Source organism: Belonocnema kinseyi, chromosome 2 (assembly GCF_010883055.1).
Source record: "Belonocnema kinseyi isolate 2016_QV_RU_SX_M_011 chromosome 2, B_treatae_v1, whole genome shotgun sequence".
NCBI classification, from domain to species: Eukaryota; Metazoa; Arthropoda; class Insecta; order Hymenoptera; family Cynipidae; genus Belonocnema; species Belonocnema kinseyi.
In genome coordinates, this window is record NC_046658.1 from 168,097,335 (window position 1) to 168,115,127 (window position 17,793).

General features: G+C 25.1%; 1 protein-coding gene across 1 annotated transcript in view; it reads right to left on the minus strand.

Annotated features, from left to right (window-relative positions):
- LOC117167454 overlaps positions 1-17,793 on the minus strand; it is a 131,805-nt gene that overhangs the window by 52,534 nt on the left and 61,478 nt on the right. Inside the window, exon 7 of the mRNA XM_033352409.1 lies at positions 11,671-11,853. Coding sequence (XP_033208300.1) covers positions 11,671-11,853 — 183 coding nt within the window. The remainder of the gene's footprint in view (positions 1-11,670; positions 11,854-17,793) is intronic.

Consider the following 17,793-nt stretch of genomic DNA (forward strand, 5'->3'; position numbering starts at 1 on the left):
GAAAATTGGTCGTTTCAGTTGACAGTTACACTATTTGGTTCAAAATTCATGTATTTTATTAACAATTGTTCTTTTTTGTAGGAAATTAATCTGTTTGGTTGAAAATTGATTTTTTTGATTGAAAGTTGAATTATTTAGTTAAAAATTCATTCTATTAGTTGAAGATTCAGCTGTTTCGTTGAAAACTTAACTATTTTGTAACATTTTTCTTTTTTTAATTGAAAACTAATTTTTTAACTACAATAATTAAACTATTCTATTTTGGTAGAAAAACTGATTTGTTTTGGTTGCAACCACAACTATTTGGTTGAGAAAAATCTTTTTTGTTCAAAATTCATAATTTCGGGTCAGGAATTCAACTGTTTTGTACACAATTATTATTTTTGGTTGAATTCGACTGTTTTATATTTAACATAAAAATATTTTTTGGTTGAAATATAAAGTATTCAATTTTTCGTTAAAAATTCGTCATTTTAGTTGAGAATTTAACTATTTTACTGATAAATTAATTATTTTCCTAAAAATCAAACAATTTTGTCAAAAAGTCGTCTTTTTTCTTAAAAAACTTAACGTCTTTGTTCGAAAAGGAAACTTCTTTCTGGAAAATTCGTTTCTTTTTGGTTGCAAATTAATTTTTTTAACTGCAAATTACACTATTAAACTTTTTGTTCAGAATTCATCTTTTGTGGTTAAAAATTCTATTACTTGGTTGATAGATAAAGTCCTTTGTTAAGAAGTTATTTTATCGGATGAAGATTCATCATTTAAATTTAAACTTTATCTCTTTTATTGAAAATGTAGCTATTCTGTTGGAAATTAGTTTTTTTATTCATTCAAAATTAATTTCTCAAACTAAAAATTTAACTATTTTTTTGAAAATTTGTATTTTCCTTTTGTAGTTGAAAATTAATTTATAAACTAAAACTTTAACTAATCTATTTGAATATTCCACAAATTTAGTTCAAAATTCATAATTTTTGGTTGCAAATTAATTTTCTTCATTAAAAATTGAACTATCTGATTTTTTGTTGAGAATTTAACTTTTTTGTTTAAAAATTCCATTAATTGGTTGAAATTTAAACTGATTAAAGATGAATAATTTAAGTCGAAAATTCATAGCTTTGGTTTAAAATGTAACTATTTTTTACTAACTATTATTTAACTATTTGGTTGAATATTCGATCATTTTAGTTAAAAATTTATCTCTCTTTGAGCAAAAATCAATGTTTTTCGTGGACAATGGTTTTTTTTTGTATATATATATGACTGATTTGTTAGGTAACTTTTAAAAATTTTAAATCAAATAAAATAATGTTCTAAGACTCACAGTCTCCCATTATTCATGAGGCGACTTCTTTTATTAAAACGGAAAATACTTTTAAATTTCAGGACACTATAAATTCTGCTTATATCCTTCATCCAACTCTAATACTTATAAAGATTTTTCTTCATTAGTGTTAAGTATATCTAATCTCACATCCAGGAAGAAGACTGTAACTCACGTCAGCTTTCATTTAAGCAGCGGAAAATTACTTTAAAATTGTTTCACATTCCACATTTCTTATGCCTTTCAACTGCTTTAATCGAGCCTCGCTTTGTGACAAAATTAATGTTAATTGTTTTTACTCTAGTGGTCTAAAATTGTTGATTTTTTTATTATTGATTTTTATTTTTATATTTTGAAAAAATTTCTCTCAAGCTCCGCTGGGATTTGAACCCAGGTCTTTCATATTGCCGGTCTGTTGTTCTTATCCACTAAGCTACGGAGAGAAATGAATAATTTCTTCACAATTCGTACAATTTGAATTTTGACGCAACTCCTTATACTTGTCAGATTTTATTTTTCAAAACATTCGAATGTTTTATATTTTTTGAATAAATATTTATTTTTATTTCTATTTTATTTTTATTTTATTTTCACTTGGTTAAAACATGAACTTATAAATTTACTCTTATAAATTTATTTTATTGGCTGAAGATTGAATTACTTTATTGAAAAAATTGTGTTTGTCTGAAAATGAATTTTTTTCCTGAAAATTCGAATATTTGCTTAAAAAATCGTCTCTTATTATTAAATGAAACTATTTTTGAATCGAAATTAAATTTTTTTTTCGTTAAGACATCCACTATTACATTATTCGTTACAAATTTATCTTTTTGGTTGAAAATTTATCCTTTTGATTAAAAATTGAACTATTTGGTTAAGTATTCATTTTTTTTAGTAGAAAATTAAATTATTTGGTTAAAAATACTTTTTTTCGGGTTAAAAATTGATTTTGTTTAACTAACAATGTAACTTTTCCATTTTTGGTAAAAGTTTATCTTTTTTTTTTCGTTTCATATTTTTACTTTAAATTGAAAATTCAACTATTTGTTTAAAAATTCATTTTTCGGTGGAGATTTTAACCACTCTGTTGAAAATTCATTTCTATGGGAAGTTTTTCAACTGCTTGTTTGCAAATTAAACCTTTTTGATTGAAAATTAAAATTTCTTGTTGAAAATTCATCTAAACGTTTAGTTCAAAATTCTTTTGCTTTTCAACAAAAAATTATGTTTTTAAATGAAAAATATTCTATTTTTGGTTGAAAATTCATCTTCTTTAGTTATAAGTTCGACTTTTGTGGTCGAAAATGAATGCTTTTAGTTGAAAATTAACCTTTCGGTTGAAAATCGAACTTTTTTGTGTAAAATTCCCTTTCTTTTTTGTTTAAAATTTTATTTACCTGAAAATTGAATTCTTTAATTTTCTATTGAATTCATATTTTTTAGTTAAAAACAAACTATTTTACTTGTAAATTCAGTTTTTTGGTCGAAAATTCATCTTATTTAATAGAAAATGAATATTCTTGGTTGAAAATTTACAGTTTTGCATACAAATCTAACGTATTGTATAAAAATTTATTTTTGTTCTTGAAAATTCTTTTTTTTTCTAAAAAATTAATCTTCTTGGTTGAAAATTGACATTTTTCCTTGATCATTCATTTCTTTCATTAAAAATTTAAGTTTTTGTTCAAAATTAATATTTTGTTGAAAATTTGATTGAACATTTTTTTTCCATGACTCAAAAATTCTTAATTCAACCACCATTTTGTTGAATATTTATCAATTTTGTTTTAAAATCTCCATGTTTTCCTATGTTTTTATAGCATTAAATGGGGTAAATATGATTTTTTATCATTTACATCAAAGAATAATAGTTTAAAATAAGCATTCAAGTTTATTTTTTATTCCTTTTTAAAAATTTTAAATTGATTTTGTTTAACTAATAATTCAACTCGTCCATTTTTGATTGAAAATTTATCTTTTATATTGAAAATTGAACTAATAAATTTGTCATTAAGAATTAATCTTTTTTGGTGGAAAATTCAACTACTTGGTTGAAAGATGAACTACTTTGTTAAAAATTCTTTTTTTTTTGTATGAACATTGAACTATTTTGTGGATTTTTTTAAAAATGAAGTATTTTAACTGAAAATGTATCTATTTGATTTTTATCAAGAAAATTAATCGGTTTTAATTGAAAAAAATCCACTAATTGATTGACAGTTAAACCACTGTGTTAAAAATTAATTTTATTGTTTGAAGATTGAACTTTTTTGTTGAAAATTTAGCTATTTTGTTGAATATTGTATTTTTCTTCAAAATTAATTTTTTGATCAGAAAATTTTACCATTCTATTTTTCTTAGAAAACTTAGATTTCGTTGAAAATTCATACTTTAAGGTTAGAAATTTAACTTTTTTGTTTTCTCATCATTTTATTTAAAATTGAAATATTTTTATGCTAAAACATCAACATTTTATTTCAAAGTTATTTATTGAATTTCTTTGTTAAAAATTCAAGTTATTAGTTAAAAATTTAACTCTTTCGTTGAAAATTGTTTTTCTTATTTAGAATGATAATTAGTTTTTTGAACTGAAAATTCAACTTTTCCACTTTTGGTAGAAAACTTTTGGTTGAAAAAGTTTCTTTGTTGAAAGTTCACACTTTCGGGCTAGAAATTCAGCTGTTTAATAGAAAATTCATCTTTTTGGTTGAATTCGACTTTTTTAAATTTTAAATAAAAATATTTTCTGGTTGAAACATCAATTGTCACATTTTTCATTCAAAATTCATATCTTTGAATGAAAATTGAACTCTTTTGTAGAAAATTTGTTTATTTGTGTTTGGAAATTAACTTTTTGAAATGAAGATTTAATTGTTCCATTTTTAGTTTAAAATATATCATTTTTATTTGAGAATTTAACTATTTGGTTAAAATACATTTTTTTTTTATCAAAAAATTTAAATATTTGATTGAAAAGTTCAATTATTTTTCGAAAAATTAAACTACTTTTTTTAAAAAGTTTTATTTTTTCTTTGAAAATTCATTTTTTTTTGTTAGAAAATTAATGGTTTTACCTAAAAAGTGAATTATTTTATTTTTGGTTGAAAATTGATCATTTTTAGTTGAAGGTTCGAATATTTGGTTGAAAATATATGTATTTTGTTCAAAAGTCGTTTTTTCTGGTAGGAATTTGATCTCCTTTGTTGAAATTTTTTTTTGTAGAAAGTTCAATTTGTTTGGTTCAAAATTCATTTTATTAGTTGAGTATTCAGTTTTTGGTTGTAAATTCAATCATTTTCTTAAAAATGGTTGTCTTTGTGTGGTTGAGAATTAATTTTTCGAAACAAGAATGTAATTGTTCCATTCTTTGTTGAACATGTAAATTGTTAAAAATTTCAGAACTAAATTTTTTACAATTTGGTGACAACCCCATATTAAATGCTGAAAACCAGAAATATGGGCCTTTCTGAATTTAAGGTGTAAAATTTTTAAGATTTCTTTTTCACTGTGAAGTCTGAAGTGTAGAGGCATTTTTTAATTCTAGGTCACAATAACATTGACAAGACAAAGAGATATGTGATACACTTGCTCTTGTATCTACATTCAGAAAAAAATGAGGTACATTGCAAATAAATATAAAAATAAAATAAAAATGGGGAACTGGTAGAAAAACTTTGCTGAGAAGAGGAAGGAAATAAGATAATTTGTAGAATCGAACTGAACTCGATCAGAGTAGCAAGTTTAAAGTTTAAACTGCATTGAAGAGATTAATGGCACTTATACAATTTTATTTTATTGACGACCGAATCGTAAACAATAGTGATATTAAGCGGAATTTTTCAATGAAATGCAGGAATTTATTAATGGTGAGTAAATTAGCGGTGAATCCCTTTAAGATTTTTTTCAAGTATTTGTATTTCTTTCTATGTTTATTTCATTTCTGATAATATTTTAAAAAAAATTTTCGCCAAGAATATTAAGTTATTCGAATCTAATAGTCTGTTTATTTTATTAATAATGTTAATAAATGAATTAAGCTCTGTTTTAATTTAACAATTTCAAAAAATTTGGGAAAGATTAAATAGATTATAAATAATTTAAGAATAATGCTGAAGGCTTAAGCATGTTTAACAAATTTTAGACTCGGCATCCTAAATTTCTCTCGAAACAGGGCAAATAGGGCGATTTTTCACGAAAAAAAAACAAGAATAGAGGAATACTGTTTTAAAAAATAGTTGAACTTTAAACTCTAAGAGTCAATTTTCAATCAAAAATCATGTTTAATCAAAAAACATTAATTTTCAACCAAAAAGTTAATTTTCAACAAAAAAAGAATAATTCTGAACGAAGTATTCGAATTTTATAATAAAAAAGAACGATTTTTTTTTATAATAAAGACGAATTTTCCACAAAAAAGTTATTTTTTAACTAAAAAAGATGATTCTTGTATCAAAATCGAAAGAGTTCAATTTTGAAGCCAAAAAAATGATTTTTGTAAGGAAGTTAAATTTTCGACCTAAAAAGTGGAATTTTCTACCAAAATAGAAGAATTTTTATCCAAACAGTTGAATTTGTAGGCCAAAGAAACGATGCTTCCAAAGACAGTAGAATTTTTAAAAGGAAAAGTTTAATTTTTAAGAAAAAATTAATTATAGAAAAAATGAATTATTGCACATAAAAAGAAGACATTTCATCAAAATAGTTGAATATTCAAACCAAAAAACTTTTTTTTTAAACAGCAGTTGATCTTTCAAACCGAAAAGTTAAATTTTTAACAAAAAAGTTAATTTTCAACCAAGAAAGTTGAATTTTCATACTAAAAAGTTCAATTTCCAATAAAAAAGGTAATTTTTAGCAAATAAAGATGAATTTTTGACCACAAAATACGATTTTTTAACAAAAAATTTGAATTTTCAAACCAAAAAAGCGATTTTTTTAGAAGACAGTTGAATTTTTAACCAAAAATTTCAATTTTTAACAAAAAACTTAATTAAGAAGGATACAAATAAATTATTGAACATAGAAAAGAAAATTTTCTATTAAAATAATTAAATTTTCAATGAATAAGTTAATAAAAAAAAAGAAAAATGAATTATTGAACATAAAACAGAAAAATTTTTATCAAAAAAGACTGCATGTTTGAGACGAAAAATTGAATTTTTTAACAAAAAGGTTCATTTTCAACTAAGAAAGATGAACTTTCAATCTAAAAAGTTTAATTTCTAATGAAAAAGGGAATTTTCAACAACTGAAGATTAATTTTCGATCACACTAGCTAATTAAAAAAAAGTATTATTAAATAAAAAAAAAAAGATTTTTTATCAAAATAGTTTAAGTTTCAAGCCAAAGAAATTTTTTTTTAACAGTTGAATTCTAAAACCAAAGGTCTTTTTTCCACCAAGAAAGAGGATTTTTCAACCTAAAAAGTGTAATTTTCAATGAAAAAGTTAATTTTCAACAAAGAAAGATGAATTTTCGACCACCAAAAAAAATACACTTTGTAACGAAATATTTGGATTCTCAAACAAAAGAAAAGATTTTTTTACAAGACAGTTACATTTTTAACCCAAAAAATCAAAAAATCTATTGAGTTGAGAACGATTATGTGAAATTAGGATAATTCAAGTGATCAACGAATTGCAAAAAATGTTTTTTTTTATTATTTTGAATTTTTAAATGCCCTTAAAGTTTTTAAATCCTTTGAAATCCCTTCAAATTATTGACATCTGTTAAAAATTTAATGGAATCTTTTAAAGCCTCACAGATTTGAAAATGATTCAAGAAACCTTCAAAATCCGAAACTAAAAAGATTCAGAAATTTCCGACTGCCGAAATTATAAAATTCCCAAAGTTTTATAATTAACGAAATTTTAAAACCCAGATTTCCAATAAGCCGAAATTTCTGATTACTAAAATTAGCAAGTGGTCAAAAATATTGAATCCCCGAAATTTCAAATTCCCTAAAAAATATTTTTAGCTTGTAGGTATATGAGAATTTTAATTTTCAGGAATTCGAAATTTGGATATTTTAAAAATTTGGGTTTTAAAATATGACGACTGAAAATTATTAAATTTAAACAATTACAAATTTTTGTTTTAAATAAATCTTATTTATTCATTAAGAATGCAATAATCAAATATTTCGATAAAAAATGTATTAATTAAACATTTTTAAATAACAATGATTGTAAAAAAATCTTAACTGAAAATAACAATACTGTTATTACAAGAGCAATAATTTCGTTAAAAATATTATTATTATACACTTTAACAATAATTTTAAAAATTATATTGAAAATTAAAAAAAATTATCAAAGTATTTCATTATTGAAATTTTGATGAATAAACAATTAGTTTCTAACTAGTTTCGTTCATTATTACCTATGAAATATTCAAATTTGCGTTTATAAATATTTTTGGTGGTTTTATTTATCTTCGGCATTTTAAAATTTCGCAGAATTTCATTTTCCGGAATTTTTTAACACTCTTATAAAATATATAAGCTTGGGTAAGAGACAACTGAAAAATTCACCAAGCTTGTGAAAATTCTTTATCTGATATCGCAGGAAGCTTATCTTATCGTTCTTCATATTTCCTTCCATGTATCGGACTGATTTAATAAAAAATGAAACTTGTGGAAATTTTAAACGAAATTTTCACATTCCCTTCACCAAAATGCCTTTATTTTCAGAATCAACAGAAATACCGTTTGTTTATAATTTCTTTGCTGCAAAATAGCAAAAATATATTTTTTCTTAGAAATATTTAAGATTAAATATAACATAGAAAAAAGAAAAACTATTAAAAATATATATTCCCGAAATTTTGTACAGGCGAAATTTCAAATTTCGGAAATGAGTAAATTTCCGAATTTGAAAATTGTTCAATTTACTATATTCGGGGTAATTTGAGAATTCGGTTTCAAACTTTTGGAAATAAATATTTTTGCAGATTTTTTTTTCGCGACTTTTCATTTTTCGAGAAATTTCTGTCTTGGTAATTATTTTATCGGAATGTTTCTACATTCGGAATTCTAAAAATTCGGAAAAATTTTGCCATCCGGTTATGGTCAGACTACAAGAATACAAAAAGAAACAATAAAGTGCCCGACAAGGCATAAGAATAGATTGCCTGAAGACTCAACAGTTCCACTTTCGAAGAGGGTAAATATCAGGGAATTTAATAAATAAAATAAAGTAGGGAATAATAATAAAATAATAATAAAATAAATAGGAAAGAATAATAAGATATACCAGCAATTTATCTAATTGTATTTCCTACTTGTTCAAAAAGTTAAACAATAATCACTATCGTTATTCATTTCACAGTTTGAGATTATTTATCTTCATTAAAAAATAATAATAATAATTAAACTCTAATTAAGCGAATTGACCTATAATCTAATTGGCAAAAAATTAATCTATTGTCCATTCTTATCTTCCGATTTATATAATAATATTATTGTTATAGCATTAAAACATTTCATAAATACAAAGAAATAAATAATAACAATAAAAATACATCTTTTCAAAAAGTTTCGAATGTCATCAGTTATTCAGAGTAGAGAATAATATAAAAGAAAGCGATCGGAAGTGGTCAATTTAAACAATTAAATTTCCTCTTTAAGTGTATCTGTGGTAAGTGAGCAGTCGAGTCTTTAATGTAAAAAAATGGTAGTAAGTTGTAATTGACCGAAGCTGGAAGTTTCTTGCCGGAAATTGGTCGAGTGAATGGCTGTATTGGTATTATAACTCGCGAGAGTGTAAATGTCGATTTTTTTTTTTTATGTGACTGACCTGATTGATTGATAGATTATAGATGCTTGAGAGGAAAAATCGCCGGCTTCCTAAAAGACGAAGACTTGCACGTGGCGTCGGGACGGCGAGCGTCGTCGTCGTCTACGTCTCACGTCGCTGGGTGTAATGCTATAGTGTTTTGCGAACACGCGTGCGATCTGACGCTCTCCCACCACCAGGACTTACTTTCCCCTCGAATTCCGGCTCTCTATATAAACTTCCCCGTCAAACAGGATTCGCTCAGGGTTGTATTTACTTCCCCAGGAACCCATAAGTTATGTCTTTTATATTTAAAAGAAATAATTACTTTTGTTAGTAATAAAGCTACCCACTTTCAGGAAAAGAATGTGTTCTCATTCTGATATTTGACGAGAAAGTACCAAATTAATTTAAATTGTTGCGGGAAATGTGCAGAAGTAGTCATACTTGAGTCGCTCCTTGTATGCGATAACTGCATGCCTGGACCAAACATCTTCTATTTAAATATTATTTTCTTTTTTTTTATGTAAACACTAGATATAAACTTTACCCTTAAACATGATTCACTCAATGTTATAGTACTAATTACTGTTAACATTAAAAATTAACTTTACTTTCTCTTAGGAAAAAAATTCGTTTTTTTGTGTTATTATTGCGGCACGTATGCATAAGGCAGTCATACTTGAGTCGCTCCGTGCACGCGATAACAGCATGCTTGGACCACACATCGCGTGGATTTTGGACACAAACCAGAAGTTTTTAAATATATTCAAGTGTTATTTTGTATCATTTTTTATTTAAACTCTCTATATAAACTTTCGCGTTAATCAGGATTTGAACAAGGTTGTATTTACGTCTCCAGGAAGCCATTTGTTGTAAATATGCACAAGGCAGTCATAGTGGAGTCGCTCCGTGTACGTGATAAGAACACACACATATACATCTTAAATTAAAATATTATTTTCTATTATTTTCTATATAAATTTTCGATATAAACTGTCCTGTAAAAAAAAGTTTGCTCATGATTGTATTCACTTCCCCAGGAGCCGATATATTATGTCTTTTATACTTAAAAGTAATAGTTACTAATATCAATAATAAAACTACTTTTATTTTGTAAAAAAGCGTTATTTAACGAGAATGTGCCAAATTAGTTGAAAATGTTGCAGGAAATATGCAGAAGGCAGCCATACTTGAGTCGCTCCGTGTACGTGATAACAGCATGCTTTGACCGAACACCTTGTATTTAAATATTACTTTCTCTTATTTTTTTATATAAGCACTATAATTTGATAATAAAAGAAAATTAATTGAATTATTTATCCTGACCCTAAAGCCAAATTTCACATATAATATTATAAACAAATGCACAAAATAATTTTTCATTTTTAAACTTTTAACAAAACATAGATTTTGGAAGATTTTGAAATAAAATTTTAAACTATTTTAATAATTTAAAAAAAGGAAAATTGCAATCATTTTAAAAGATATTTAAAAGTTAAAAAAAATTTTAATTTGAAAATATTTATAAAAATTTTAAACAAAATGTAGATTTTTGTTGATTTCGATATAAAATTGCCAAGTTTTTTAAGGATTTTGAAAGGTTTCAAGTTAAACAAAAATCTGAAGTTTCCTGGGAACGTTTAAATTGATTCTTTTTTAAATTGATTCTTCCATTGAAATATCAACTACTACATTTTTCTTAACTATTTGGTTGAAAATGACCTTTTTTCGATTTATTACAACAATTTGTTGATACAAATACAAACATAATTCAAAAAAAATTTTAGAATACTTTTAACCTTACACTTAAAGGCTTTACAATAGAAATCTGATTGGACTGTTTCTTATAACAATAAAAATTCATTAAAATGCAGGCTTTTCCAAAAGAACGATACCCTTAATTAACAAATTAATTTCTCGTAAACTATCATTCGCTAAGAATTTTAATAGGGATGATTTTAAAGGTACTTTTATACCCTGTAAATAAATCTCTATAAATTTTTTTACATATCTCTTACATTGAAGCAACAATCAAAGGAAAAGTGGAAAAAATCGTTTAAATATATTTGGTATTTTATTAGAACAACCACCCAACTATGTATTTTAAACAACAAAAATTTCTGGATCTATTTTCTTTCATTGTGCACATTAATTTGAGGCCTATAAGTTGGGTTATATTTAAAATTAAAATTTTATTTTGTATTAATTTTTATTGTTACTATACTCTACTATTTAAAATAAACTCTTAAAAATATTTAGGGATCACCAGATTTTGCACAGTGGAAACCTAATGCAAAATTAAAATCACGATATTGCAAAATAATAGCATAAAATTTGATTTTAATTCTAAATAATCGAAATTGAATTCGATTTTGAAATTTATGCTTTTCTCCAGACAATTTACGATTACAGTGATCATTTTATTTACAAATGTTGCGTTATTTATTGTCATTTTTCTAAATCTAAAATGAGTTTCTTTTTCGTCACAAGGAAAATTTTATATTTAGCGTGGTATATATAATTTAATTTGTGAGAGTGGTTAAATAAAGAATAAATTACACTCACCTACGCAGCTCGGCATAGACTGGACATTCTCATTCCAGCGACCATTATTACAAAAAATCGTTCTCGTTCTCTGTTTTGTGTCCGGAAAAAGTGTACCCATTCGACACAGGAATGTTCTCGTATCGAGTGTTCCGTTCGATACATGACTTCCGTTTGGTGCCAATATGTCAGGACAACCCAAAACTGCAATGAAACCTTTTTTAAATATTTTTATAATTTCAAATGAATTTTTGGATAAACTGAAAACAAAGATATTTTAGCTAATTGAAAAAATTTTACTAAATTTAGAAAGTTAGTTCTCTTAATTAAAAAAATCAGGATGTGGCAGTGGGGCCACACGGTAGTAATGAAACTTAGAAGATTGATTTTTAACAAAATAGAAGATTTTGCAACCTAATTAAAATTCTTTAAAGGAATTTTCAAATTAATAGTTCAATTTCCATTCTAATAGTTAAATTTTCAACCAAAGAAATGAATTTCCAACCAAAAAGATAAATTAGTCACTAAGAAGATTAACATTGCAGCACAGTAAACAAAGTTTCAAGAAAGTATAGAAAAAATTTTCAACGAAAACAAGAAGAAATTTTCAAACAAATATTTATATTTTTAAGCAAAGTAATTTATTTTCATCTAGCATAACTAATATTCAACACAAAAAATGAGTTTTTAAACCCAATAGTTGAATTCACGACCCAAACTATGAATTCTCTAACAAAAAAGACAATTTGCAATAAAATAGATGAATTTTCGACAACATTTTTAATGCTTAGAGGAATTTTCAACATAGTAGTTGCTAACTTAAGATAAATGTTAAACCAAAAATGGAATAGTTAAATTTTCAGGGAGAAAAAAATAATTTAAAAAAAATATTCAAGAAAAACTTAAATTTAAAAAAAAAACAGTGTGCGGCACGGTGCGGCAGTGGGGCCATACGGCAGAAGTGAAACTATGAAGATTATCTCTAACAAAATAGAAGACTTTTCAATCTAATTTTTAATTATTAAAGGAACTTTTAAGCTAGTCGTTGAATTGTTATCCTAATAGTTGCATTTTCAACAAAAACAAAAAAATGAATTTTGAAACAAAAAGCTAAATTAGTCACCAAGAAAATTAATATTCCACCATAAGAGACAAAGTTTCAACAAAATGCAGGAATTTTCAAACAAATAGCTTAATTTTTAACTGAAGAAGATAAATGATAAGCAAAACATTCAATAGTTAATATTTCAGTTAAAAAATTGAGTTTTCATAACAAAAAATAAATACTCAACAAAATAGATAAATTTTTAAGCAAAGTAACTAATTTTCAACTAAAATAATGAATTTTTAACCAATTTTTTAGTTTTTGAAGAAACTTTCAAGCTAACAGTTGTTAACTTAAGAAGATAAATTTTAAACCAAAACTGGAATAGTTACATTTTCAGTTGAAAAAATTAATTTACAACAGAAAATTTTAAACAAAAAACTTGAATTTAAAAAAAGTGGGTTTTGCTTATGATGGCAGTAGTGGGGACAGTGAAGAAGATTTTTACAACGACTGCGAATCGCCGCATAAAAAAGAGACGCGAATATGGAGGCTGAGAAGGGGCATAGGTTTTGCTCAGTGTGGAAGTAGTAGGGATATCGAAGAGGAGTTCTTAGAGAAATTGCGAGTCCCAAAACAAGTTTCATTAAAACAAATTTTTAAACTGAAAATTCAACCATTCATTTAATTTTTTTTTATTAAAAATCCTTATTTTTTTATTTCATTTAACTGTTTTTGATTTAAATTAAAATCTATTTTGATTGAAATATTATCAATTACAATTTGAATTTAAAACTAATCTTTTTTGTTGAACTAAAAATGTTATTATTTTATTTTGAATTTTAAGTTCATATTTTTAGATGAAAATTAATCTTTTCTATTTGAAAGTTTAACTATTTGGTTGAAAATTTACGTATTTTGTTGAAGATTAAACTATTTTGTTTAAAAATACTTTTCTATGATTAAACCTAACTTTTTAAAATTTAAAATAAAAATAATTTTAATTCATATTTTTAATTAAAAATTAAACTAGTTTTGTAACAAAAATTTTACTCTTTGCTTAAAAACTAAACTATTTACTGAAAAAATTACCCATCAGGTAGAAAATTAAGTTTTTTGTGGAAAATTTCTCGTATAAGGTAGAAAATTCATGTATTTTGTTGGTAATTGTTCTTTTAGAGTAGATAACATTAATTTTCTTTTTCGAAAATTCATCCTTTTGACTATTTTTCTTTTTTTGTCTTTCTGTCTTTTTGTCATTTTGGCTTTTTTCATTTAATTTAACTGGTAGAAAATTATAATTTTTTGTTTAAAATAAATTTAATCCTAAGATGTAACTATTTAATTTTTTTTAAAGCAAACATTTTTCAATTTAAAATTGAACTACATATTTGGTGGAAAATTCATCTCTCTTGATTAAAAATTACGTTCTTCTTGAAAATTCATCTTTTTAGGTTTAAAATTAACTATTTCTTTGAGTAATCTTTTTTCGTCGAAAATTTGTTTGATAAATTAAACAAAAATCATCCTGCCTATTTCCAAGAATAATGACAATGTCGCGGAGATTTCCTTAGTTTGAAATACGCAACTTTTCACGTGACCGCGTCTTTAAGCTTACGTGATATATTTCTTATCATATCGAACTGTACAAGCAGAAATTGCAAATCAATTAAAATGATTAAATTCGTGCAGATCAGTTTTTGATATTCGTATGGAACACCGATTTTAGGAAGTGTCTATAAACTACGATAACATTTTGTGTTGGGGGGGGGGGGGGCAGTGAAAGTAACGCGACACATTCAGCTCAAATTTCGCACGTTTTCTGATAAATTTTTTCAAGAATTCTTCTTTTTTTCTCTGTTTTTAAGAAATTTACTATTTTCTCCCTATTTCTCATTTTTTCGTTTAGTTGGATCTTATTTTTTTAAAAAACGCAAAAATAGATGTACAATCGACGAAAACAGCGGTTTTTTGTGTGTACTAAAAAAAAAATGTTCATGCCCAGTGGCCTTAATCAGCATATCTATATGGTTTCTGGGTCGCTGAATCCGAATCCGGTGTCCAAATAAACCAGTTGGCTCCGGACATGAACTTTTCTTTCTTTACAAAAATATACACGAAAAATCGCTGTTTTCGTCGAGCTTACGTCTATTTTTGCGTTTTTCGAAAAAATATAAGCCAACTGGGTTATGTGGACAGCGGATTCGGATTTAGCGACCCCAAAAACATATAGATATGCTGGTTAAGACGACTGGGAATGAAAACATTTTTTTTTGCAAAAATATGAACAAAATCGTTAAAAAATCATTTTTTGGGTTGAACATAAAAATTTATGCACTTTTGATGTAAATTTTTGATGCACTTTTGATGTAAATAATTCTTTTTTGATTGAGATTTCAACCATTTGGTAGAATATTAAACTATTCGTTTAAGAATGAACTTTTTTGTTAAAAACTAAACTAATTTTTTTTAGAAAATTTAACTTTTTCTTCGAAATTTAACTCTTTTTTCTTTTAATAATATTTTTGGCTTGAAAATTCAACAGTTTTGAATAGGAAATTTCGTCCTTTTGCTTTCAAATTTTACAGCTTTGTTGAAAATTAATCTTCTTTGTTGAAAATTCGTGATTTTTTTATTCAAAATTATTCTTTTTAAGTTGAAAATTTAACTATTCCATTTTGAGAAAATTATTCTGTCAGGTTAAAAAATCATCTTTAGGGTTGAACTCTTATTGTTGAAAATTCTTTTTTTTTGTGTGTTAAAGATTCATCATTTTATTTGAAAATTCATCTCGTTGTTGAAAAATTTAAGTATTTGGTTGAAAATTCGTTTTTTTTTGTTGTTGAGAATTTTTTTTAACTAACAATTTAACCATTCCAATTTTGGTTGAAAATTGATACTTTTAATTAAAAATTGATCTTTTCTAGTTTAAAATTCAACTATTTCGTGGAAATTCTTGTATTTTGTTAAAAAATCGTCTTTTTTCTAGAAAATTAATCTTCTTGGTTGAAAATTCATCATTTTTCATTGAAAATGCTATGGTTTTGATCTAAAAAAATATGTTTTGGTTTAGGATTCAACAATTTGGTAGAACATTAAACTTCCGGGTTAAACAATCATCTTTTCGGTGGAACTCTCTATTGAAAATTAATACTATTAATTGAAAATCTTCTTGTTTGAGAATTTATCCTTCTTTTATTAAAAACACAATTTTTTGGTCTAAATTAATCTGATTTGATTGAGGACTCACTAATTTGGTAGAAAATTAAACTGTTCACTTGAAAATTAACGTTTTTGTTGAAAATTCATAATTTTCAAGATTCACCTCCTTGGTTGAAAATTTAACTATTCTATTTTTAGAAAATTAATCTTCCGGGTGAAAAAATCACCTTTTTGGTTAAACTCTTATGTTGAAAATTCTTGTTTCTGAAGTGAAACTTCTTTCGGGATTGGAGTGAATTAAAAAAAAACGAACGCACGAAAGAAAGTCTCTTTCTCTCGCTTACAAGTATACTTTCTATACCTTCTTTGTGTAATCGCGTCTCTTTTTTGTGTGGAGATTCACAATCATTCTGAACAATCCTCTTCGGTATCCCCACTACTGCCACGATAAGAAAACAACCTGTGTGTGTCCTCTCCCTCCCACACACAAATATGCGGAATCCCCACTACTCCACCACTATGCAAGCTCCTTCTCACTCATGAGCGTCCTCGTACTCTATACAACGCCAAGTGCATATGCAAAGTTTCACTTCTACCGTGTGGCCCCACTGCTACACACATTTTTTGAAAATCATAAATTGGTCAAGAATTTATTTCTTTTGTTGAAAATTGAAGAATTCCAATTTTGATTGAAAATTGATATGTTTTATTGTAAATGGCTTTTTCCTATATGAAAATTCATGTATTTTGTTGAAAATTCATTTTTTGTCGAAGATCCATCTCTTCGGTTAAAAATTTAACTTTTCCATTTCTAGCAAGTTAATCTTCTTGGTTTAAAATCAACTTTTCGGTTGAATTATTTTTTTGCAAACACATTTTTTTTAAATTGATAATTTTAATTAAAAATTGATATATTTTGTTGAAAATGTAACTAGTTTTTTTTTTTAATCCGTTTTTTTGTTGTTGAGAATTAATTTTTTTAAATCAAAAATGTACCAGTTTTATTTATTGTTTAACATTGTCATTGTAAATCGTAATTTGATATTTTTCGTTAAAAATTCATGAATTTTGTTTAAAATCTTTTCTGATTAAATATAAAACTATTTGATTCCCAATTAATCTGATTTGGTTGAGGATTCAACAGCTTGGAAGAAAATTAAACTATCAGACTGTAAGTGAACTTTTTTTCATCAATTTATATTGTTGAGTTATACGTTGAACTATATGGTTAAAAGGTTAAACTATTTTAATAAAAATTTAACTTCTCAGTGGGAAATTACCTTTTTTGTTACAAAATTATATTTTTGGTTTTGAAAATCAAAAATCTTGTAAATAATTCGTCCTTTTCGCTTTAAAATTAAACAATTTTTTTGAAAATTCGTGATTTCTGGTAGAACATTAAACTTCTTGCTGAATCTTTTTGATTAAAAATTTAGCAAAATATTTAAAAATTCATCTTTCTTATTGGTCGAAAATTCAAGTGCTCAGCTGGAAGTTGAAATAATTAAAAAATATATTTTTTTAAATTCGCCTCCTTGGCTACAAATTTAACTATTCCATTTTTTTAAAATCAATCTTCTGAATCATCCTTGGGTTGAACTTTTTTGTTGAAAATTATTTTTTTTTTTTGAACTCATAATTTAAGTTAAAAACTAATTTTTTTTTCTTAAAAATGTTTTCTTTTTTAAATTCACTTTTTTTTAGTTAAGAATTAATGTTTTTAACTAACAATGTAACTATTCCATTTTTTGTTGAAAAGTAATATTTTTTACAAAAAATGTATCACATATGGTTCAGAATTTATCTTTTCTAGTCGAAAATATATTTTTTCTAGTTGAAAATTCATGTACTTAAACAAATAGTTTTTTTTTCAAAATTTAATTTTCTTTGTTGAAAATTCATCTTTTGTGGTTAAAAATGCAACTGTTTGGTTCTAT